Source organism: Chrysemys picta, chromosome 6 (genome assembly GCF_011386835.1).
Source record: "Chrysemys picta bellii isolate R12L10 chromosome 6, ASM1138683v2, whole genome shotgun sequence".
In the NCBI taxonomy this organism is placed as follows: domain Eukaryota; kingdom Metazoa; phylum Chordata; order Testudines; family Emydidae; genus Chrysemys; species Chrysemys picta.
Window position 1 is genome coordinate 94,184,673 of NC_088796.1, and position 26,845 is coordinate 94,211,517.

Below are 26,845 nucleotides of genomic sequence, written 5' to 3' on the forward strand. Positions count from 1 at the left end.
GTTACACAAGCTAAAAAGGCATATGTTATAATTAAATTCCTAAGGCATATGTTGTTCCAAAGTTGCTACTAAGATCTTAGACCTAGATTCTCCCTAATTAGATCCCTACATGGAGGACGCCTCTCGGACACCACCCTCTTGGGCCCTACAAAGGGCTTTCCACGTAGGGGGAAAGGGTTGAGTGAACATGACCATGCGGGAAAATCTTGGAGGAATTTCTTATGGAGATTTACAAGCAAAAAATGCCCTCTCACAGCTTTTAACCCTGGAGGCAGTGGTTAATTTGTACTAGGGCTGAGACCTGGCACCTCTGGGCTTGGCCGTTCATAACCCAAGCACCTCTAGGCTTGCTATGTCACTTATGAAAGTAAAAAATTGCTTGAGTCCCCTCGCCTCTTTCATTACAAATTAAGCACTGCTTGGGAGGGACAGTCTGGCCTGTGGATTATGTGTACGCAGTCTGGGTTGCTGGTTCATGAAAATTTGGAATATGATTGTTCCAGAAAAATTTTGCTGTCTGACCTCCATGTATTCAAATTTGGTTAAATTAATATAGATTCTATTAAACCCTTATTCCTGGTAAGCCACACTGAACATTGAGCCCATAAAATAATGCAGTCCTTGACTTTGATAATTTTCGAAGAATTTGTTGAAATAATTTTTATATTAATGTATTACTGTTACTGTACATTTGATTTGAACTAAACCTTAATTCTTGCATAATAGTTATGCATTATGTTTGTGACCAAAAACAGGAGACTCGTTTTCAATTAAGTTCTTTTGAAATTCTTTTACTCAGGGCTTCTGATTTTTTTGGGTTTAACTAATAAACATTGATAAAATATCCCAAGGGAAAAAAATTAAATAGGTGTGTATCCAATAATCACAAGAAAAACACCAGAAATGGTTACTTGTAACTGAGGGATTGTCTGCACAGAGTAGTAATGCGAACTATGAGGGGTGTGATTTCTAAAGTGCTCTAATGTGTTGTGCATTAATTGGTCCATATAAACCCTCTTGGTGGGCACTAAAGGTTTCTCTGCACCTTAAAGTGCACTAGTGACCATTACAAAGAAATTATTCATTATAGTAGTATGCTGTAAAGTATATCATATACATTACTCATTACAGTATATGCAGAGAGAGCCATGAAAATCTCCAATTTTTGGACATCTATATAAAACTCAAAATATGCTAAAAAATAAAGCCAGAAAAATGAAATTATTAAACCCCCCAAACAGAAGCCCTACATGTACTGCTTGTTTGCTTCTTGCACTTCATTTAGCTTAGACTGTGAAATTAAGCTGGTTCTTTTCATGTTTTTGTTTTTAAGTACTGAAGGGCTTTTGTAAAAATAAATCTTGAAATATTTTCAAAATGTAATTTCATGAAAACATTTCTCTTGTTAGGTTTTTAAATACGTGTGTGTGTGTACACGTGATCAAAATCTAAATTTTGGACCAGAGCTACAATATAGTACTTGAATTTTTCTTTAAAATTATTCACTTCAAGAATGTGCTATATGCAAAAGAAAGCAACCAAGCCCCTCAGTTGGATTTTATAAATAAATAGATGATTTTTCTCTTTGCTGTCTTGCAAATCTAATGATATTTACTAATGTCCAAGTCTAACCCAGGCTAATAAGAAAGTTGAATAGCATCTTTGTAGAAGTGTGACAAGGTATACATGAAGACTGGTCTTGCTGGTTGGGGCTGGGATCATGCTACCTTCTGCTTACACAATGCCTAGCACAATAGGGCCCAATTTTGATCAGGGCAGGTGGTTGCTACTATAACATAAGTAACCATTAGTAATACATAAAAGGGAAGTAGTAGTTATATGGTTGAAGCATAGAAATAGGAATCAAAGTTCTACACTTTACTCAGTCATAGACTTACTGTATGACCACAAGCAAGTCCCTTAGCCTTTTAACACCTCATTACAGTGGGGGGGAGAAAGTACTTCCTCAGCACACAGGGGTCTTGGGCTGTTTAGTTTATTCTTGTTTATAAAGTTCTTTATAATCCTTAGAATGAGCTGCAGAAATGCAGAGTAGTAGTTTCTTTTAAACATATTATGCCATAAAAACAATGCTAAGGCAGCAAATTGAAGCACTCAAAAGTCAGGAAATGCTTAAGTTAAGGTTGTGGGTGCAGTCTTAACTCTGCATTCTTGTGCATATACATTTATATTATAATCTTTAATTACATGATCATATACTATTATTTACCTGGGGCCTATGCTTCATAAGTGGGCAGGTTGGACAGTGTCTAGCAAATGGGATTAGCATCAGTCTTTCTTTCTTCTGGCAGTATTCTTGTCTAAATCTTTACTCATAGTGTGGTCTGAGAGGTATAAGGAGCCAACATGGGCCATGTTTTCAAAGGGGTCACACCGTGCCTCTACTTTTGAATGCAGTTTTAATTCATTATCTTTTGAATATTGAAAAAAAAATGGAGCAAAATTAAAGGTCACTTTTGAAGATTTGGCCTTTGAAGTTTTTCACATTAACCTTAGGTATGGTAGAGCTGAAAATGTCAGATACCTTTTTTAATTCTTTGAGTTAAATAAGCTTTTCACTTGTAATTGTCTCCTCAGATTTAAGCTTACATAATATTAAAGCCATTTTGGTTGTATATAATTACAGATGAAAATTGGTCCGTCACTAGCTCATTATGAGATAAAGAGATTATCTGGTAAAATCTGATTCTAGCAAGCCATGTTCTTACTGGCTCTTTCCATCAAAAGTTCAATTCAGGTTTTATTTTTATTAAAAATTCCAGCACTGGAAGTCAATATTTTTGACATTGTACTGGCCTTTATTCATCTACATTTGATCTAAAGACAATAGTATTACTCTCCAGCAGACCAGAATTCAAAAATTATGCTTGGAAAGATCCAATGTGGATGATGATCTGATTGAACTCATGAAATTCTGTGACCTTTATCATATATTAATGGGAGTACCTAACAGCCCAGATCAGGGCTCTGTTTTGCGAGGTGCTGGGAAAATGCACAATTAAAAGCCCTTCTCCTGACAAAGGGATCTAGACAATGAGAATACTAAAATGTGATTCAGCATGGGGGAAATGTAAGCTAATATATCTGAGGTAGTATAACCTGAAATTCAGAGACATAATAGGAAAGAGAATCTTTGAGTAGTAATGGTTAAGGGTGACAGTGATCAAATTAATGGTAAATCTTTGAGCCTGTTCTGATAAGGCATTGTCATGGAACAGTATTGTTTCCTTTCCCTATGGCTACAGTGTGACTATGCTTGGAATATTCATTTTTGTTGGTTACTAGTTGGGCTACTCTCAGACTTCAGTCTGCTCCTGTCTTATTCCCAGGAAGACCATATATTGTTGGTGACTAGGTTGAAAGACTCTGAGTATTTGCCTTCTATCCCTTTTTGGGCTCGCTCTTCTTAGTTATCATAATTTTCCATCTTCTTTCTTTTCAAAACTAATCATATCTAAAGTTCTAACGGATGTATCTGATGGTTCTTTTCATGGTTTGTTCTTGACACAAGACTGTGTATCTACTTGTATATGGATTAAAGGTTTTAAGGACATTTTCATTTTTGTGCAAAATAAAGAATTCAGAATGTCCTATTTAGCCAAATTTTGTAAGGCTGCTAGCTTCCTCTGAGAATGTCTCTAAAAACTTTCAATCCTCTGGTCCCTTTGCTGGATCCCTAGTTGATCAGAGGTTCTGCTGTGTTCTATGGTAAGGGTCTCTGATCTTACCCTGCTATTCTCTCGCTTCCAGCTAATCCTGAGAAGCTATTAATATGCTTCCATTAGGACAGGTAGCTTTTCTAAAATAATTGTGCATTGGGAATGCTGTCAACTGGCCATCCCAGCAATCCTAATGGCAGTGCAAAGTTCCCTATAGATGAGGATCAGTTTCAACCCTGAGCTTTCAGGGTAGCGGAGGCTGTAAGCATTGTAAAGGCAGCAACCTCACCATCTATAGGAAGCTTCTTTCTGGCACTTGGTCTTGTGGCATCCTGTGTGAAGAAGTAAGACTCCTAGAAGACTTCGGTGATTATTATTTATTTGTATGAACATAGTGCTTTGGACCTCTAGCAATGTCAGTAGCTCATTTTGGGAGGATGGCTTGGGAAATGGATGGGAGATTAGGGGGCCTTTTCAGTCAAGGTCCTTGGAAGGAAATGTGTTAGCCGTCATGAGATGGGACGGACTGAATTCTGTTGCTCACCATTGAGGGGTACATGGAGGTTTGAGTCCCATAGTTCATTTTGCAATGCAGGGAGATCACAGTAGGAAGAAAAACTTGTTTACATAGTAGGAAAGCAGTCTTATTCCAGCGCCTTAACCACAAATCTGTCTATATGCTTTACAATATCACACCCCAGTGTTCAATGCCCAGAACAAGAGTTTACCTGGTCCCTGATGATCGCTATTTTTAGTCTGTTTAAAAGGCCGTGTTAGGCATAGGCCAGTTCAGCGTTAGCATAGCCATTGCCTATAGCATCCTCTCTAGGGGTTCTGGATTAGCTCTGGGTCTTTGGTGCTGAGTTTCTGTGCATCTGATTCCTCATTCCAAGAGTGTCACAGCTTTTTAGCTGTATGCAGTTGGTTCTTCTGGTATCTATCTTGTTCCAAAACTCTTTCTGTGCGAGTTGCTGCAGGCAGTGTCTAGGAGCTCTAATGCATTTGGGAACTAAACACACAAACAGAAATGGTTGACCTCCTTTTAGGAGAGGAAATTGCATTGACAAAGGACCAAATTTTGGGGAGTAATAGTGGAGAGGATCTGATCCTCTGTTTGTCTAGTATGTCAGTGTATTCAAGGCAAGTCCTGCTCAGCATTATAAACTATCAGGAATGTTCATGAATCAGCTGCATAACATTATTAGCAAATATATCAGTCAGTAATATTTTGGAAATGTTTGTTTTATCCAAAACATATATTGATGTACATAACTACAGTGGAAATCATAAGGCAGGATAAATATTTTCACAGTATAGCAGTTATGTCCTCAGGCTATAAACAATCTTAGGTTGTCCCTAATCCTCAGATAATGCCGAAAGCCTTGATTATTTTTTGCTTACTCAATCAATGTTTCTCTTCTTCCTTCCTTTCATTATCCTGCATTCTGTTCTTTTTCTCTGACTTTTACAGGCAGATACTCAAGTTATGACTTGCAGTGTAGGAAATGTCAAAACAATTAACAGGCAGATCCCATTTGTAGCCTTTTTTGCCCGAAGACCACAAAAACTCAATTGAGACTTTGAGAGACAATGTCTAATATGGACTCTGTAGAATAAAACTGGTATATGTTAAAATGTTTTTATCTAGATTTATTCTTGATCTGCATTAGAAAGGGGTTTGTAGTTAGTAAAACTATATGCACTCTGTGAAAGATGAGTAAAACATTATAATTCACCAGCTTTGTTCATTGCACTCTTTTCTTAATGCAGCTCTAAAGTCCTCTCCTTCCAAGAGACGATGCAGTTCCATTGCAGCCCTAAAGGCAACATCACAAGAAATCGTGTCTGCTGTTAGCCAAGAATGGAAGGATGAAAAGCATGACATGCTTACTGAAGGACAGAGCTTTTCCAGCCTTGATGAAGAAGGTAATATTTGGGAATGGCTAACCTGGGTATCAGTGCCACAGTTGTTCAAAATAGAGAACCTAGATTATAATAAATGTCTTGGCTAGCTGCATAAGCATGTTCTTGGGTTTTAAAGAGGCTTACAGGGGTGTGGAAGTGTGTCTGCATCACTGACTAGACCCCATTAACTATTAATGTCATCTGTTAAATGTGTTGGATTGCTTCTGGAAAATTAGTATTGTTATACCGTATGCATGTGTGTTGTTTAGCTACTGATAGAATATAATATAATAAGCCTGGGGGAATTCTATGCTGCTGTGCACATGCAGAATTCATGTCCCCTGCAGACCTCCATGCCACCTTGCAGAAAATAGATTCTGCTGGGGAGATGCTGCAATTACACCTTTTGCCCACCAGGGGCTGTTGTGGCACCAAAAGAGAGGGCAGCCAGCTGGGGAGGGGGCGAAGGAGGGGCAGTGGCTGCCTTCCTCATAGTGCCTTGCCTGCAGGGCCAGTTGAGGAGGCACAGGATATTGGGGGGATGGACAGAGAGAGGCACATAGACTGGGGTTCAGAAGGGCTAGTGGGGGGACAGACTGGGGTGTGAGCACAGGAGCTAGTGGAGGGACAGCACTGAGCCAGGACTGAATGGGAGTGGGGGTGCTGGACACATGGGGGCAGGGGCAGATGTGTCTGACTGAATGGGAGAGGCTGGGGGTCAGCCAGGATCTGCATGGGGGAGGCTCCCCAACTCACTAACAATCCTTCCCCCCCCCCCCCCCCCAGCACCCCACCAAAAAAAAACTGTTCCATACTTCCTGCACCCAACAACCTTCCAAGTTCACTCCCAGGCTTCTTCCCAGCAATTACTTCGCTCTCCCTCAGCTCCTCCATTACCCCTGACTCCCCCAAGCCTTTGCACTGTTTCTGAGGGGTGCAGGAAATATTTCTGTATTGAAGTTTAAATGAATTATTACTTAAAGTTCTGTATTAAAATGCCTAGTAAGGAAACTATTTTTCAAAAAACATTTCCTGAATCTTTTTCGTTGTCTGTACTGTTAGACATACTTGCTGACAGGTATTTTGAAATAAATTACCAAAATAATTGAAACTGTTGATTGTTATTTTGACAAATAAAATATGCAGAATTTTAAAATATCATGCACATGATTTTAAATTATTTGGGTGCAGAATTTCCCCAGGAGTAACAATAACTTCCCTGGTAGTTGTATTAGAAATGAGTTTTAAAAATGAATATACAGTAAAACGTGTATTTTCTCCTATGCAGTATTAGGCTCACGGCACCGTCCGGATTTAGTGCCAAGCACTCCATCTCTATTTGAAGCAGCTTCCTTAGCAACCACTATTTCTTCTTCTTCTTTGTATGTAGATGAACAATATCAACGTGATGGAACTCTGCTTTATTCCAGCAGGTAATGATTTGTTTAATTTAAGTTACAGAAAATATGTCACAGATATCATATCATGTAGGAAAATATCTTAACCCTGGGAGCTATTTTACACGTTCTTGCTTGGAAAATAATCTATTTGCATGATTTATAATGGAAACCTACTACGATCATTAGTTTATTTTTTGATGGGACCAGTTTGGGCCAAATTCTGCTTCCTTGTAAAAATGCCCTCCAAACAGGCATACGTGCTACAAAGCAGTATTAATGTGTGCCCATATTTTAACTGCAGTGGTCCTCTGGTGATTTCATTACTGTGATACATGTAGGTATCTGCATTTTGGAATAGCATGTCTGTGTTTTGCTGGATTACTGGGTTTGTGCACACAAACACATAGACCCAAAGACCTGAGCTGGAAAATGCCAGTTCCCCTGCTTGTAGAAAACACATGGAGCAGCACCTCTGGGGGAGTTTGTACAGGAGTGAGAATTGGAGCAGAAAACTTCTGTCTTCAGCCTTTGTGTTTTTCATGATATAGTGGAGAGAATTTGGCCTTTCATTTGAAGTTGCCATCTTCTTCCTTGTGTTAACCCCATCAAAAGGGGAGTTGCTCTGAGTCCTCTCCCTAAAAGGTGCTCTGTTCAGTACCACAGTCTCTATCACATCACATGCTAACGTGTCTTCCTATAACATCCCACCACTTCTCCTTGCATTGGCTTCTCTATCCTCAGCACTTGGAGCACTGTGTGTCGTTTCTAGAATACCTCTTCATTTTCTTGATTCATCTGAGGACTCGTAGTGTCAGTTTATGGTGAGTTTTCATGGTCAGCCACCAATCTGACACCAACCCTCCTCCTGTTTCAACTGGGCTTCGAATTAGCTATGGTGGAGATTTGGGGGAGAGGGGGTTGTTTTGTTTTGTTTTTAATTCATCTTTGCCATATACAACTCTACCTCGATATAACGCTGTCCTCGGGAGCCAAAAAATCTTACCGCGTTATAGGTGAAACCGCATTATATTGAACTTGCTTTGATCCATTGGAGTGTGCAGCCCCGCTCCTCCAGAGCACTGCTTTACCGCATTGTATCCGAATTCGTGTTATATCGGGTCACGTTATATCGAGGTAGCGGTGTACCATCATGAAATTTTTCATGATGAAGATTTGAAGTCCTCTTCATCATGAAAAGATTCACATTGGTACATGACAAACGACCATAATAAATCTTATCAAATGTAAACATAATATATCTATGCTCTGCATATAAAGAGGTTAGTGTTTATAACAGTATGATGTTTTATTAGGTTAAAATATATATTTTAAGAGTGCCTGCCTTTTTCTACTAATAATACCTTTTAGGTTGCTAGATTTTAAAAATTCTTTCAGATTTAATACATATTTACCCATTCATGCTCTTTCCTGACTACTTGTATTTCACTCAGCTTGGCAGTGAAAATAAATAGCTTCATGTTTGTTACTACAGTGAGTTGCTAATCTATTTCATTTTCTAGGTCCAATGGGCTAGCACAACTATTACAATGTTAGGGTTGTGATATTACAAATGAATGTAACATTCCAAACTAAAAACTATTTTTATTTCTATCTAAATATTCACTGTAAACATATCTATTCTTGGATTTTGTAATGATTATTTTAATATTAAATCCTAAACAAACCCAACAGTCTCTTTAAGCTTTTGTCCACATATTCACAAACTTAATAGTAAGATGATACAAACAAAAATGTTGAGAACATTTTCAAGGTTAATAGTGAAAGTGTTTTCAATTAACATTCCACATATTGATATGTTATGTGGCTGAGAGCAGAAAAAAATTTTTTTTTTAATTTAAAACTATTTAATTTTAGGTTTTTAAGTTTTTATTGTGTTTAGTAGAAATGGTTGCTGTAGGAAATTAAGAAGCTCATACATTCTTTGGTAGTTCAACTGTTCTAGGCTGTTTGGTCAGATTTGTGTCTACTAATTTGCATTCAGGTTGCATTTTTATTTATTTATTTATTTATTTATTTATTTATATAATTTGTTTTCTCAAAGAGAGTCGTATCAACACAGACTTGTCTTGCAGACTTAATTTAGTATGTAAAGTTAAGCAAACAATTTGCATTTGCAGTACATTCTCAGGAAACACAAATTTGTGTGCATAAATTATTTGCATGCTCAGAAATTGTTGTGCCTAAAAATAGGTAGAAAGGGTGTAGAAAATTAGTGGGAGAGCAATTCCAATTTTCAGCTGAGGACACATTTGCTATGTCGCATGTAATCATTATTTTAAGGCCTTTATTCATGGGATGTTGTATTCCTTAGAGAATTAAAGCACCTTTTTATGAATATTTCTTATAATATATGATTCTTTACAAATAAGTTTTTAAAGTAATATCTGTTTTCCATATGATTTCCTTGTTACATTACTGTGGTCAGCATAGGCTTGTTTGTGATTCTCTGAATTTCATACATGCTTACATAGAATGAAAAGGAATTAGCTCTTCATTTTGCTAGTATTTGGTGCTCTGCTTTCTTTCCTTTCTGATGTCATTTTTCTTCCTCACATGTATGAAATGTTTGCAGGTTTCTTTTGTAAATCTGCAAGGGGGGAGGGAAGCATTTTAATCACTTTTTACCACATTTTTGCTTCATCAATCCCATAAATTTAACTTACCACATAAATCATATTTACTACCATAAATAAATGCTCTGCAGGAGTAAAAATTGCATAAGGCATTCAGAATTTAGTGCATCAATTGTCCATATGTACATTCGTACAAGCTTTTTTGTGCAGTCTTATAACGATATACTGCTTTGCATAGTCCTGTGTAGAGGAGGGGAAAAATTGTCAGGCAAATAGTTTATTTGCCCCAAAAATGGAGTTTTGGTTGACCCAAAACTATTAGTGAATTTGCCACATGGTTTTGAACAATATTTTGCGGGGGACGGCAGAGACACGACTTCAGCACCTTTCACAAAATGGGGTGGGGAGCATGTGTTGCCTCCATCTCCCCTTCAACCTTTAGCCCAGCGGTTAGGGCACTCATTCAGTTCTCCCCTCTGCCTGATGTGGAGGAGGGACTTGAACTTGGGTCTCCCACTGTCAGGAGAGTGCCCTAGCCACTGGGCTATGGGATATCCTGGGCAGGTCTCAATCTCTTGTTGCACTTATATAAATAATTAATTATTCATTGGGCCAGTAAGAGAATTAGAATGGCTCTGTCGACTAGTGGTCAGGCCATTGACATGGGAGGTGGAAGACCCAGGCAATCCAGACCAGTGAGAGGTTGTGCCTGCCCTACAGTCTTGGGTGCCTCACAATGCTTTGCTGTTGTAGCTCCCAACCAGGACCACTCACAGACAGCCAAACATTCTAACAGTATGCAGGTCACACCCTGAGTGTCTGTATAGCTGCAGCCCTGGTCCACCAACTCTGACCCCAGCAACCTGTCAGCAACACACTAGTCACACGCTGGCTTCCAGCAGCTTTGGTTACTACCTGCAGGGTGACCCCAACAAACTCCCAGACCCATTTTCCTGCTGGTTATCCCTAGATAAAGTTCATTCCAGCTGTGAGGAAGGAGACCTGGAGACTCATGGTGAAAGAGGTTCCACATTGTTTGCTAAAATGCAGATTGTTTGGTTCCTGCTCCCCTTTGCTGCCAAAGAATGGCTACTTGACCAGTGATTGCCATCAACTTTGATAACAACTGGCTAGAGATGTCAGCCTGTTATTTGTCTTTGAGAAATGGGTTTACTCCCACCCCCAGATTTGTCTGGTAAACACAGTGTAGTCATAATTTCACTTTATCCATAACTCTTGATTTGCATTTTGTTCATATGTTACAGAAGGATATTGATGACAGAAGGGTATTGATGACCATTGTGGTGTTAGTTTTTAAATGATAACTCATATTTTGCACAAAGACCATTACAATATGTTGGGTGTGAATACAGGGGTGCTTTTGGTCACATGGGAGGTGGCAGACCCAGGTTCCAGCCCTCCTGCCCCAGTGACTAATTTATACAGATTTTAAAAACTTAAACAGGAGAGAATGAGACACCCATCCCCGACTACCCCAATGGCCAGTAGTTACAGCATTCCCCTGAGAGGTGAGGGACCCTGTTCAAATCCCTCCTACACATCGGGCAGAGGGGGAAATAGAACTGGGGTGCCTCACATTCCAGGTGAGCACCATAACTGCTGGGCTCAGTGCTATAAGGGAGCTGCCCCCTCCTCTTCCGTTGGCTGTTTTGTGAATCTAGCTCAGGTTGAACAAAACATTTCATTTGACCAAAGCAAAATTTTTGTGGAACTATTTTGGTTGAAATATTTTGGAATTTTCAGTTGCTAGTTTTTCTTGAATATGAATAAAGAATCAATAGGTTTTTTGCCTGCTGGATATATGTTTAGAACCTGCACCTAGGACACATTCACTAGCAGTTAGCTTTAGGTTGGTGTGTGCAGACAAAACATTACCATGCTCACCTACTCAGAGAACCAATTGGATTTGTTTGTTGTTTCAAAACTTTGCTAAAACTTACAAACAGAATGAGACTTAAATGTTTTCATTCCAAGACCATTTTTGGACACAACACTTACGTAATTTCCATACAATGTATTTTGTAAATGCTCAAAAGGTCATATGGGAGATTGCTTGCGTTCTGTGTTTATCTTTAACAGCCAAAGCCACTACCTGCACTTTTAGTATCTCCTGCAGCTAAAAATTCCCCATAAAAGTGCAGACTTCATTACTCTGCCCTCCCCACAACTTGGAACAGCCTGCAATAAGGTTGGGGATGTGTTAAATACAGTAATGAATAATTAAAGGATTTGAGTTAAGGCTGTCAATCGCAGTTAACTCACGCAATTAACTCAAAAAAATTAGTCGTGATTAATTGCAGTTTTACTCACACTATTAAACAATAGAATACCAATTTAAATGTATTAAATATTTTGGATGTTTTTCTACATTTTAAAATATATTGATTTCAGTTACAACACAGAATACAAAGTTGACCATGCTCACTTTATATATTTTTATTACAAATATCTGCACTGTAAAAATAGCAATGCACTGTATGAGGTGAATTGAAAAATACTAAGTACAGTAGTGCAATCTCTTTATCGTGAAAGTGCAGCTTACAAATGTAGGTTTTTTTTTTTTTTACATAACTGCACTCAAAAAACAAAACAATGTGGAAAATTTAGAGTCTACAAGTCCACTCAATCCTACTTCTTGTTCAGCCCATCGCTCAGACAAACAAGTTTGTTTAAATTTGCAGGCGATATTGTGCCCACTTCTTTTTTTACAATGTCACCTGAAAGTGAGAACAGGCATTCGCATGGCACTTTTGTAGCCGGCATTGCAAGATATTTACGTGCCAGATATGCTAAACATTCGTGTGTCCCTTTATGCTTCGACCACCATTCTAGAGGACATGCTTCCATGCTGATGATGCTCATTTAAAAAAAAGCATTAATTAAACTTTGTGACTGAACTCCTTGGGGGAGGATTGTATGTCTCCTGTTCTGTTTTACCCACATTCTGCCATATGTTTCATGTTATAGCAGTCTCTGATGATGACCCAGCACATTTTGCTCATTTTAAGAACACTTTCACTGCAGGTTTGACAAAACACAAAGAAGGTACCAATGTGAGATTTGTAAAGATAGCTACAGCACTCGACCCAAAGTTTTAGAATCTGACGTTCCTTCCAAAATTTGAGAGGGACGAGGTATGGAGCATGCTTTCAGAAGCCTTAAAAGGGCAACACTTGGATGTGGAAACTACAGAACCCGAACCACCAAAAAAGGAAATCAACCTTCTGCTGGTAGCATCTGACTCAGATGATGAAAATGAACACGCATCAGTCCACACTACTTTGGATTGTTATCTATCAGCACCCGTCGTCGGCATGGACGCATGTCTTCTGGAACAGTGGGTGAAGCATGAAGGGACATAAGAATCTTTAGTACATCTGCCATGTAAATATCTTGCAACGCCAGTGCCATGCGAACGCCTGTTTTCACTTTCAGGTGACATTGTAAACAAGAAGCGGGAAGCATTATCTCCTGCAAATTTGGAGATATATCTATCTCATAGAACTGGAAGGGACCTCGAAAGGTCGAGTCCAGCCCCCTGCCTTCACTAGCAGGACCAAGTACTGATTTTTGCTCCAGATCCCTAGGTGGACCCCTCAAGGATTGAACTCACAACCATGGGTTTAGCAGGCCAATGCTCAAACCACTGAGCTCAAACTTGTTTGTCTGAGCGATTGGCTGAACAAGTAGGACTGAGTGAACTTGTAGAATTATGTACGAAAAATAACTGCATTCAAAAATAAAACAATGTAAAACTTTAGAGCCTACATTTGTAAGTTCAACTTTTATGATAGAGATTGCACTACTGTACTTGTATTAGATGAATTGAATTACTGTTTCTTTTGTTTTTTACAGTGCAAATATTTGTAATAAAAATAAAGTGAGCACTGTGCACTTTGTATTCTGTGTTGTAATTGAAATCAATATATTTGAAAATTTAGAAAACATCTAAAACTATTTAAATTGTAATTTATTAACTGTGCGATTATTGGCGATTAATTTTTTTAATCGCTTGACAGCCCTAATTTGAGTACATGCACACAGCTACAGATTGTGCAGAAATGAACAACTAAGCATTGTAACTATGTGCTTATGTTTGCCTTGGTATTATCTTTGCACATGATGTAAAATACATTACCAAGTGTGTATCTTTTTCTGGCCAAGGTAACATCTTTCATTCCTAGAAGTATACTTGCCTGCCCGCTTCTGCATGTATATGGAGACTGGTAGGACTGAGTCATTTCTGGACTATGCTTGTCCAAACCCTTTGCAGTGAAATGCATAGTTTTGGAAGTTTGTTATGAAAGCAAAAGCACTGAGGCTTGCATGGTTGTGTAAGAAATACCAGCCATGTGCTGGTCCCAGGATCCCAACCATATATACTACTCCACGTTTCAGTGTCTTTTGACTTCAGCTCCTTTCCTCCTTGTGACTTTGGGCACAGGCTTCTTTAATTCATTCTCCTTTTGCATACGTATTATGGGGATTCAACCATGCAATGAAATCAATGGCTAGTTGGGTTTAGAAACTTCAGCCCTACTGGTTTGCCCAGGAAGTCTGTGGCATAGCTGAGGATTCCCTGAGTGCTACTTTAGCACCCTAACAAGATCAACCTTCTTCTCTTATGGAAGCAGATAGTGCCTTTGTTTTCAATCCAGTGGTACCACACAATTTGCTTAGTAAACAACCATTTATATTTAATGAAAACCAAGAAAATACTCTAAATACTCTGAAATAATTTTTAAATAAAGGCTATTAGATAATGAATCTATCATGTTCTCCCTATATAGACATTCACAAACTTTTTGCTGCTATGCTAAAATCCTACATTTTTAATAACTCCTATGCTGTACTTTAATGCTCTCCTATAAACTTGTTCTTTTTTCCCCCCTGGTTCATCTTCAGCAATTATTGTCTCAGTCTTTAGTGTGGCCTGTAATGTAGTGCATACCACCAGGATCCTATAGAATTGCAATAGGACTGCAAGAGTCTCTCCAGAATCAAATAATTCTGGCTTGTCAGCAAAACAGAAGTCTAGTCAGTGGATCCTTCTAGCTAGCAGTTCTTCCTCCACTGTTACTAGATGACTGCCTCTCCTCAGCTTGTGTTTCAGAATGGAAGATCTTGCTCCGTAGCCACAATGCCACAGGTGCTGATGACCCAGGCCTAATACCCAGCATACCTCCCAGCCTTACATGATTTTCTTCAGCCAAAGTCCCATAGGGCTTTTAATTACTATTATATTTCTCCCCTAAGCTCTGGCTCAGCCCTCAGGCAGAGTATGTAGGACAGACAGAAAACCTCTTGCCCATGATGGTTTCTGTTTGGTTTAAAGAAACCTAATGATCATGATCAATAACGGCTAATGCACGAGGGTTGCTACGTGTCCAAGTTTTCCCAGGATCATCCATTTCTTGAGGTAGCTGCCCCAAGAGATCTGTAAGGATGCTCGGAACACACTGACAGCTGTCTAGATTTATGGGCTCAGGATCACCCTGGATGTCCTGTTGTTTTGCACCTCCAAGGTGGCAACTCTGTACTATGCCCTTTTGGATGATTCGGGGCACTTCCTGCTGGCAGGTGATGCAAAAATACCAATCCCTCCTCGCCATAGCTGCTCTCCTTTTCTTTGGATATAAACACATGCTTTATGCTGCAGCACTTTTTTATATTTTGCCTACATTTTATGGCACATTGGGAAATCCTCAATCCTTGTGGGAAAAAGATTAAATGAAATTGATACTTTAGGTGTACTTTGATATTTTGGGAGATCAGATTTTTGTGTTTTAAATTTATGAGGAGCTTTGATTGCAAAGCCATTACTCCATGAGCTTTCTTTGATAAAAAGGAAGCCCAAAGCAGGCTTTGACATTAAAACTGAAAGATTTGTTTACAAACATGACCCATTTTCAGCCCTTAAATATTTAACAGACTATTACTTTGCTAAATTATTTAATATCATTCCAATCTGTCATGTTCTGTATCTGTATTTTAGGAAGCCTCTTGGCATAAAGTACAGAATGAGGAAACTGCTTGTATATAGACAGGAATCCCTGTATTATATTTACTAAATAAAATGTATACTACATGTATGCTTAGTAGTTAGATATCTATCTGTGTGTGTTCATGACTTCCATTAATGTTAAGGGAATATACTCATGGATCAGTGGGGAAAATGGAATCCATTAATTGCCTGTTGAAAAACAAATCATTAATTTTGAACAGCATGGTGTTGCTTGACAAAGATTTTCATTTGGAGTATTAGCTTTAATTTATTGAAACATAAATGGTTTTTATCAACTATGCATTTAACTATTTTTCAGTGGGAGGGAAAAGTTTCTTAGAGGAAAGAAACTCTGCATGCCCTCGAGAGAGAGAGAGAGTGCAAACCACCCGGATGTGCTATGGCAATGAGGAACTTTGTCTGTGTTAAGGAGGGTATCCGCTACCTCAGTGATTCCGCTGGGTTCAGTGGGATTACTTGTGTGTTTAACGTTAAGCATATGCAGAAGTGCTTTGCTGAAGCCGAAGGCTGTACTGTGAACGTATGGGGTTTTGAGAATCCTGGGCTTTGTTGTAGATTAGAACACACACAACTAAATGGTAGTCGATGCACTAGGGCCCAGCAAAGAGGCTTGTCATTGAGGTGAAGTAGGGACCTATAAACAGTCATAAAATCCTGACATCGGTAGCATTATGCATACCTGTATCTGAGCACTACTGGGTTGCCCCCTTTCAGCATGCCATTCTTCAAACTTTGAATAGCTGGAGGAGAATTAGAGAAGCCATAACTGCAGCAGGAAGCAGGTGGGAATGGCCAAATTGAGATTTCCAGGGTAGCAGGGCCTCACAAACAAAACAGAAACAAGAGGGGGGAAAATGATGACTAATGCAGGGCAAATAATGTGTAATAAATACTTTAGTCAATGACCTTTGGCTTTCTTCTATTTGTAAATTGATAGTTGTCATGGTTTTGGGGTAGGGGTCAGGGCAAAAGAGGGGGTCTCAGTTAAGTGGTTTTGCCAGATAAGCAGTGCCAAATACTAATTTCATAAGGAAATAAAATTTCTCCCATTATGAAGTCTTCAAAGACTTTCTTCTCCTTCTCAAGTAGGTCTTCTTTTGATGCTGTGGTTGTTTTAATGCTTGACTGGGCAACAAAATGGCAGATGAAATTTAATGTTGATAAATGCAAAGTAATGCACGTTGGAAAACATAATCCTAACTATACATATAAAAGGATGGGGTCTGTTACCACTCAAGAAAGATCTTGGAGTCATTGTGGATAGTTCTCTGAAATCATCCACTCAATGTGCAGTGGCAGTCAAAAAAGCAAACAGAATGTTGGGAATCAAGAAAGATAGATAATAAGACAGAAAATATCATATTGCCTCTATATAAATCCATGGTACGCCCAAACCTTGAATACTGCGTGCAGATATGGTCATCCCATCTCAAAAAATATATATTGGGATTGGAAAAAGTTCAGAAAAGGGCAACAAAAATGATTAAGGGTATAGAACGGCTTCTGAATGAGGAGAAATTAATAAGACTGGGACTTTTCAGCTTGGAAAAGAAACGACTAAGGGGGGATATGATAGAGGTCGATAAAATCATGAGTAGTATAGAGAAAGTAAATAAGGAAGTGTTATTTACTCCTTCTCATAATACAAGAACAAGGGGCCACCAAATGAAATTAATAGGTAGCAAGTTTAAAACGAACACAAGAAAGTATTTTTTCACGCAACGCACTGTCAACCTCTGGAACTCCTTGCCAGAGGGTGTTGTGAAGGCCAATACTATAACAGGGTTCAAAAGGGAGCTAGATCGATTCGTGGAAGATATTAGCCAGGACGGGCAGAAATGGTGTCCCTAGCCTCTGTTTACCAGAAGCTGGGATTGGGTGATAGGGCATGGATAACTTGATAACCTGTCTGTTCATTCCCTTTGAGGCACCTGCCATTGGCCACTGTCAGAGGACAGGATACTGGGCTTGATGGACCTTTGGTCTGACCCAATATGGTCGTTCTTATGACTACAGTCAATAACATACATGTGTGCTCAGTTTAAGTCCCCTTATTTGAAAGGGTTCAACCTTACCTTAGAAAATGTATATGCTTGTATGTAATCCTGTGCATTGTTTATGTAACAGAAGTGACTGCAATATTTGTTTCTCTATTTGCTAAAGCAGAGTGTTAAAACTTCTTCACACAGCAAAAATTTAAAAACACATAATTATATCCAAAATGGTCAAGTGCAGTATCAGTTGCCATGATTGTGTAAAAGGACCTGAACTCATTTTCTGTTTTTAAACCTGCAAAGAGCTCAGTCAGGTCATGGTCTTTATGGAAGTCCAGTGCCACCTACTGAAATATTGTAAATGGTAGCTTGGGGGCCCAGCAATAAAATATAGCAGGATATTTTATGATTGTAAAGGAGTAAAGAACTGGATTTCTATAACCAGAGTGTGCTGAGAACTTCATGTAATATGAAGTATGCAGGGCTGGCACTTCCATTTAGGCGACCTAGGATGGGTCGCCTAGGGCACCAGGATTTGGGGGGGGGCGGCATTTTGCCGCCATTGGCGGCAATTCGGCGGCGGGAGGTCCTTCTGCGCTCCGGGTCTTCGGCGGCAATTCTGCGGCGGGTTCTTCACTTGCTCCGGGACCCGCCACCGAAGTGCCCTGAAGACCAGGAGTGTGGAAGGACACCTTCTCCCCCCTCCCCCCCCACAGAATTGCCGACAACAACCGGGAGCGCGGAAGGACCCCTGCCTAGGGCACCAAAAACCCTGGCGCAGTTCCTGGAAGTATATTAATACTGGAAGAAATGTTGCATGTTCTGTCTCCTCTTTAGTTTTTCTGTTCATAGAAAATTCCTACTTCTTGCTGTACTTTCCTAGGCTAGCCCTTCTTTCTGAAGGATGCAAGCTGGTGTGTCTGTAGGATGGGTTTTCTCCATTTTTCTTCGTTTCTCTCCTGTTTGCTGCCTCTTAGCTGTGTTTTTTCAATTGCTTCTTTTCTTCTCCCTATTTTTCCTGTCTGCTCCTTTGTTCTAGCTTTCTCTATTGCTCTTTTCCTCTGTTTCCCTGTGGTTCTCTTCCCCTTCTGCCTACTGTTTTTGCTTTCAGTCTATCCCTCTGTCATGCCTGTGTACTAAAAAGTTCATAAAATTACACAAAAATTGCAAGATCCATAGGCAAAGGCTGTGGCATTCTCTTTTAAAACAATGAGAACACAAAGGAAATATCTTCAGGACTTGTTTGTGAGGTTTAATTTAAAAGTAACTAATCAATACATCTCATAAGAACTTTATAATGAAACATGTACCTTTTGTCAAAAAGCCACTTTCTAAATAAAAAGCAACATCTCCTTCTGTGACTTGTGCCACATGTAATGAATTCATTCAATTGCATAATCTGTCCTTGTGAGTTCTGTATGGGTGTTAGGTTAAACAGTAAAACTTACTCCACTTCTATCAGATAAGATTTCATCTATATATGTTTTTTTTGACTGTTCTGTTCTCTATAGTTTTTATACCATAGCTTGAAGAAAGTAAGGTAACCAGAGAGAAACACTAATATTGTGTTTCTATAGAACATAGACATCACTGATGATAATTACTATAATTCAGGTTGCAAAACACTTTATATTGTATCCTCCTCCTTGTTTTTATACTGTTAAAACTTGCTGAAACATTAAGGTTTTGGTCTGAAACATTTTATGCCTGGACTTCTTGTGAAAATGAATATATTTGCGAGCAGATGGGAGAGTTTGCAAAATCTACTCAACTGTTTTGTTCCCTCTCTCTCCCCTCCTCCAAGGTGGGAGGGAGTTAAAATAGCTTTCCATTGTAAGAAATTTCTAACTACGCTTAAAAAAAAAAAAAAAAAAAAAAAAAAAAGTGGGGGGGGGGGACGGGACTGTAACATTGACTTGTATTCAGCAAAATGAGACCAACAACAGAGATGGGACCTCATTCCACTTTAACCCCGTTCACTTCTGTGTGACCTGCTAAACTTAATTGGGACCATTTAATTGCTAGTATTAATCGCGGGAAACATTCCATTTATGAAACTCTTGGGAAAACTAAATGCAAAAAATTCGAATACAATGTAAAATCTGTTGCTTATGCATATATTTAGTAGTAGTGTTTTTCCGGTTAAATACATGGCTTAATCTGTTACTGCATAATAGAATGTGTACCTTAAAACCTATATGGTGTGCAGGTATGTAGACATCACTATGGAAACTTGAACTTTTGCACGTCCAGGCTTTTGATGATTTTAAGAGTTGCATTAAGAGATTTTGTGCATTTACTGTATATAGTTTTTTTGGAGCAGTACTGATACACATGCCAGTTTCGGTTCAATTACTAATTTAAGATTCAAAAGAGTAGGCAGTAATTTGTTTGAATGGTTGGAAAGTTGGTTGAGGCAGTATTTCATCTTGTCTGCAAAGCTTTGCACATTTGAAAGGCTGTGCTATCTTTCTTTTTTAGAAAAGGGTTCCAGCTGCAGTAATTAACACATTTCTCAATTTTGATGCACCATGTATAAAATGTTTTATGCCTACAGTATGAAACAAATGATGTCACCAGAATATATCAATTACCTGTTCCTCTTGAGGATAAATATTTTACTGAAACTAAGGATTGGTGACAGGGTTCAGTAGTAGGAAACCTTGTACTAAAGTATTATACAAAATAAGAAAATGTGATAGCAGGATTGAAAATTATACTGTTGTAAGCCAGGATTTGAGGTATACAGAGTTGGAGCAGTATCACAAAAGTACTGCTAGACCAAAAGGCCAATGTAAGTTTTTGACAGTTTTAAAGCCTGATATTTTCTGAGTCACATACATTACAATAATATTATTTATGCCGTTGGAAAGCGTAGAATTCCTTCTGTCCAATGATATCATCACTAACCTTAGCATCGTTTTAATGTAATATTAGTGGCTAAATTTTAGGGCAGGGGGGGAACACGGACAGAAATCTGTCTCATTATTGCACTGGTCCTACACCAGTTATCTGAAAGGTTGTTTGTCTCTGAATACTAAGTAGACAAGTCTTTTTAAATATGCATTCTAAGTAATCTTAACTAACAATGCCTCAGTTCGATTTGTATTACATTTATTGCAGTAGCCCAAATATCTCCTTGAATTAGGCACTGCACATATGCATAGCAAAAGATGGTCACTTCCCTGAAGAGTTTACAATCTAGGAAGAATTTAATTTGAAGTTTTCTTTATTGAAGTTTGGGTTGTTTCATGAGGTACTTTGACAGCAGAAGGAATATTGACTCACTCATGAATTCAGATACAAGATTTGAAATTACGGTTTACTGCTGAGACCAAGGATTGATTTGGGCTTTCAGAAAATAAATCCAGTTTTTTTCTTCATTTAGAGAGTTCTGTACCATTTAAACGTACTCTTTTTTTTTTTACTCAATGAGACATTAGAGGATGTTTAATAATGTATGTGTCTTTGCTATAAATCTTGCATTAGTTGGCTTGTGAGTTTATGGTACTGCTCTACTGAGCTACTCAGAAATAATTATCAATAGTTTCCTGTCAAACTAGGAAGACCAATCTAGTGGGGTTCTGCAGGGGTTTGTCCTGGATCCAATACTATTAAGTATTTTCATTAATGAATTGGATAATGGAGTGGAGAGTGTTCACAAAATGTGTGGGTGACACCAACCTGGAAGGGGTTGCTAGCACTTTGGAGGACAGAATTAGAATTCAACACAACCTTGACAAATTGGAAAATTGGTTTGAAATCAACCAGATGAAACTCAATATAGGCAAGTGCAAAGTACTACAAGCAGGTCAAGTTTATTATCAGTGACTTAGCCGGAGACCAATTACCAAAAACAAAATATATTACTGTAAAGCTTAAAACTAAATCCAAAATTTTAGAATATTAAAATAATATAAATACAAATGTCGAAAGACCATAAAGTGATTAAGCCATATATATGCACCATGCCACTTGCCTTTTCCTTATTTTATTGGCTGACCATGCAAATAGGGCAATAGGACAATCGCGTTGATCAGATATGTAATTTCCTAATAAATACTCTGTTTTCTGAGAAGTCATAGAAAAAGGACAAAACCATGGAAAGCCATTTTGACCTCAAGTGGCAGTACAGATTACAACAAAATAAATAATTGGATAGGTCTTCTACCTGCTCAGAGCCGCATGGACAGAGGTGGTTATGTTTCTTGATGTCAGTACATCAGCCTTCTAAGGGTATGTCTCCACTGGGGGAAGGGGAGATGGAACCACGGTTGGCAAGTCTCAGAGCCCCGGTGAACTGACTCAGGGGTTTAGCAGGGTTTGGGCTATGGGGCTAAAAATAGCAGTGTAGGTGTTGCCACTCAGGCTGAAGCCCAGGCTCTGAGACTCTCCCCCCTCGCCAGTTTTCAGAGCCTGGGCTCCACCCCAAGTGGGAAGGTCTACCCTCCTATTTTAAGCCTCAGAACATAAGCCCCGTGAACCCAAGTCAGTTGATCTGGGCTCTGAAATTTGCTGCTACAGGGTTTTGTGTGTGTGTGTTTAAATGTAGACATACCCTAAGTAATCTGACTGCATAAATTGAAAACTGAGAGCTCCTTAACTTGTTATTGGACAAACTGTCTAAATAACTTGCATACCCTGGGTTCTTTTTAACTAGGGGGAACCAAGGAGACACATTTGTAATGGAAATAAATGCCATGTCTAATTGTTTATTAATATCCTCTAATCTCAACTTGATTAGGGATTTCATGTTTTTAAAATAAGTCTAATCATTTTCAATTTTGAGAGGCCTAGAGTATGTAAAGAATTCTGAATGTACTCTAACCAAGGAAATTTACATGACAAAGCCAGTCTGAGCTGTTTCTCTAAGCATAGCCTGGGCAGGCGTTGTGGTGCCAGAAATTGATATTATGATATTGCAGCAAAGTACTACACTTAAGGAGGAAAAATCAAATGCACACGTACAAAATGGAGAATAACTGGCTATGCAGTAGTACTGCAGAAAATATCTGGGGGTTATAGTGGATCACAAATTGAATATGAATTAACAATGCGATGCAGTTGCAAAGAAGGCTAATATCATTTTAGGGGGTATTAACAGGGGTATCATATGTAAAACATGGGAGGAAATTGTTCCACTTTACTTGGCACTGGTGAGGCCTCCTCTGGAGTATTGTGTGCTGATTTGGACACTACACTTTTAAAAGGATGTGGACAAATTGGAGAAAGTCCAGAGGAGAGCAACAAAAATAAGTTTTGAAAACCTGGCCTATGAGGTCATGTTTATTCTTGAGAAAAGAAGATTGAGGTTGAACCTGACAAGTCTTCAAATACGTGAAGGGCTGTTACAAAAAGGATGGTGATCAATTGTTCTCCATGTCCACAGAAAGTAGGACAAGAAGTAACCAGCTTAATCTGCATCAAAGGAGAGGTAGGTTAGAAATCAGGAAAAACTTTCTAACTATAAGGATAGTTAAGTGCTGGACTAGGTTACCAAGGGAGGTTGTGGAATCCCTGTCACTGGAGATTTTTAAGAATAGGTTATACAAACCACCTGTCAGGGATAGTCTAGGTATACTTGATCCTGCCTTGGATAGGTGGGATGTGGACTAGATGACCTGTTGTAGTCCATTCCAGTCCTACATTTCTATGATTCTTATGAAACTATTCCTTGTATTGACACATTAAAATATTATCTTTGGTGATGTTAGAAACTAGAGGCAAATATTTAGGTTTTGATATAACTTCTGCATACTTTGTACTGTTAAATCTCTCAGTGAATGAACAGCAAAAATAAAAAAATTAAAAATCCCTAATCAGGAGCTGCACCAGGGTTTTTGCCGCCCTAGCGGCAGCGCTCCTCCTCTGAGCATTCGGCGGCGGGGGTCCTTCCGCTCTGCGTCTTCGGGGCACTTTGGCAGCGGGTCCCGGAGTGAGTGAAGGACCCGCTGCTGAATTTCTGCCGAAGACCCGGAGCGGAAGGAACCCCCCCACCGACCAATTTCCGCCGAGGGCGGCAAAATGCCGCCCCCAAATCCTGCTGCCCTAGGCGACCACCTAGGGTCGCCTAGTGGAAGCACCGGCCCTGTCCCTAATTGAGTAAGAAGAATTTTCTGGTTCCCAAAAGAAATATTTGGTAGACCATCTGCCCATGTAGATACAAGGAGGCAAATAGATGAATCAACAACAGCTAAAGATATCAAATAAGAATCCAACATCTGTGGCAAAAACTGACAGTTTGTTTTGTCATAAGTCATCTATTCTAACTAGAGATCCTCAGTAACAAGTAATAAACCACCAAGGTTGCAAAAACTACCAACAAAAGTTTTTATGTAAAAATTATAGTTCAGTAGTTTTGGAAGGTCTTTTAACATAATGAAAGATGTGACCAGTGGGTAAGACAAAGCCAAGTGAAAGAGACAGACAATAATTTTGAGGTTTAAAAGGCTGGTCCATATCTAATGGCCTCTTACAGCCAGAGTATAAACTAGCGAAGGAGAAGAGGGCTTCTGTCATGTGATAGACTGGTTCCTCCATCTAAACTCAATGAGCGAATGACTTAAAAACTCACTCTGATTGGCTTCTGTAGAAAGGATTACATTCTCTCCAGCTGGACCTAGTCATTACCATTGAGCTGGAGGTTTTTTTGGTCAGATGCGAAACTGAATCAAGATCCAGCCTCCCAGAAGCTATACATGCTGCCCACTTGCAACACCTTCTGTAGCTGGGAATAAAACACTGAGTGGGCTTTTAAATGCTGGTCTCTTGTTTTCAGCCCTATTGTGCTGAAAATGTATGCCAACTGTTGTTATGATTTACCATGGAAGCTGCATAAAAGTATTGACTCGGTCATCTTCATGGATTGGCTCTCCTGCTTCCATGATGTTTACTGATTCATAAGTTATGGTTTGCAATTAGCTTCGATCTGGGAGCACAAAAGAACTTTCCTGTCAATCTACTTCACTGCAAAGCCAGCATTAAAAAAGTTAGTCCCGCTTATTGTTTTTCTGTAGCTGTATCTTTGGTACTTAATAGTGAGTGCAGTGCAAATAAAATATCATTGATAGTTTCCTTATAATACAATTTGTTCCTTTTTTATAGACCAAAAAGCAGTGTTGGGCTTCAGCAGTGATGCCACTGCTGACATATATTAGACCAGGGGTGGCCAACCTGTGGCTCCGGAGCCACATGCGGCTCTTCAGAAGTTAATATGCGGCTCCTTGTATAGGCACCGACTCCTGGGCTGGAGCTACAGGCGCCAACTTTCCAATGTGCCGGAGGGTGCTCACTGCTCAACTCCTGGCTCTGTCACAGCCCTGTCCCCACTCCACCCCTTCCTGCCACCTCCCCCGAGCCTGCCATGCCCTCACTCCTCCCCCTCCGAGCATCCTGCATGCCACAAAACAACTGATCAGAAGGGAGGAGGAGGTGCTGATCGGCGGGGCTGCCAGTGGGCGGGAGGCGCTGGGAGCCAGGGCGGAGCTGATGCAGGGCTGTTGACGTATAACTGTAGCTCTTTGGCATTGTACATTGGTAAATTCTGGCTCCTTCTCAAGCTCAGGTTGCCCACCCCTGTATTAGACTAATTATTCAGTCATACCAAATAGGTCCATAAAGAGTGAGTTGTCTCTGTGCAAATATGTACATGTATTTGGATGCATTTTCCACAGCTTTTAAAAGCTCATTTGTTAGGACATCTGTTTTACTGCCCATGTAGCCACTACTTTACTTAGCCATTGTGAAACAAGGCTGTTTTCTGCCCTCCTTCTGTAAGCACTGCATTTGAAAACTTTATATCCAGGGTTGATGTGCTGTAGGCTGCCTCAGAGAAGCTTAATATTCTATCATGAGAACCCTCATGTTTATGGGAAAGTTGTCAGTGTGCAGCTATTCTAGGTGCTGATGCATAGGGGTAAATATTGTGAGATACTCGAGTAATGAGTATAATGTTCATCTGTGTTAGATGATAGTAACACTACAATACACCAGAGCCACACCTTATACTGAAGAAACTGTGACATTAATTTGGCCTATATGAAAGCAGTTGATAGTTTCAATTCAGTTCCTACAAGATATGTCCATATCCCCCCCAAAAAAATCTATTTATGCCTGTCCTGCTAATTGGCACACTTGCTGGAGTTCTGCGGAGGCATATATCGAATTGATGTGGAGACTAAATGATCCCATTACTCCTACAGGTAGACCAGAGTCAAAGCTTATTGACAGAGCAGCATAGGGAAGCTTGCATTTTCAATGCCATATCTTTTCTATAACTAGTGTTTTCCAGAATTTTCAATTTTGGGACCTTTTAAATGACCAGTACAATTCAATAAAAATAAGTAAATAAAGACAGGAGATTTTGTTGAAGAGTAAAAACGTCTGTGTTCAAATTTAGGAAGGTTTGAGATTTTCAGTCTGCTGATTTCCACCCTCCCCCTCAAATAGGTTTGCCAGATTTTTGTGCAATCAGTTTTTTGACCTAGTCTGACATTGTTACCCTCATTTGTTAGAAAGCTAGGAGCAGTATTTAAGCATGTAAGAGTTGTGCTGTTACATATTTACCATAGGTTTAGCTTAGTTTTGATTATTCTATCAGTAACTTTGTGCCCAATCCCGCAACCCTGATTTATGTGAGTAATCCTTAACCAGGACAAAATCAACATACTTGTTGCATCTCATGTCCATGGCAGGGTTTCTACAATTCATCTAAGTAGGTAAAGGTTTTACTTTCTCAAGCAACATCTGTTCTAGCTGAGGAGCAGATAAAAATGGAGTCTGTTCACTTGAGTGAATTTACCAGATTATGCTGAGGAGGAGCGAGGGCGTTTAGCTGTTCTCCATGCTATAACACAATGGCAGATTACAGCACCTCTCAAAGTTGGATCCAGTTGCTCAGCAAACAATAAGGAAAGGCCTGTTTGATTCTCATCATATACCTCTAAAAGGAAAAGACAACCAGAGTAGGCCTAGCTTTAAACATAGCTTCAGCCTATTGCATGGTCTCTCCTACTGTTCTAGAAATTGTCATAACACAATGAAGAAAACAATTTTAATAAACCTAAATGACTGGTTTCTGCCATCAGACTGATTTCCAACTGAGGAGCCTTATTGGCGCAGGCAGTATGTTCTTTTGTATTTCTGTGTTAGTTTGCTGCAGACAGTGTATTACTGAAGTGACATTACAGTATTATCAATAAACATTAAACTGCAGCTTAATGTGTGG

The 26,845-nt window shown here is 39.3% G+C and overlaps 1 protein-coding gene across 35 annotated transcripts in view; it reads left to right on the forward strand.

The window, feature by feature from the left end:
* The window catches only part of PIP5K1B (phosphatidylinositol-4-phosphate 5-kinase type 1 beta), a 221,687-nt gene that overhangs the window by 175,982 nt on the left and 18,860 nt on the right, over nt 1-26,845 (forward strand). For 29 of the 35 annotated variants that reach the window (XM_065550492.1, XM_065550483.1, XM_065550503.1 and 26 more), the window contains 2 exons: nt 5,451-5,606; nt 6,874-7,018. In XM_065550492.1, the coding sequence (XP_065406564.1) occupies nt 5,451-5,606; nt 6,874-7,018 (301 nt within the window). Of the gene's footprint in view, nt 1-5,450; nt 5,607-6,873; nt 7,019-7,726; nt 8,675-26,845 lie in introns of those variants that run through there. The other 6 variants (XM_065550497.1, XM_065550510.1, XM_065550496.1 and 3 more) reach the window with 3 other exon arrangements.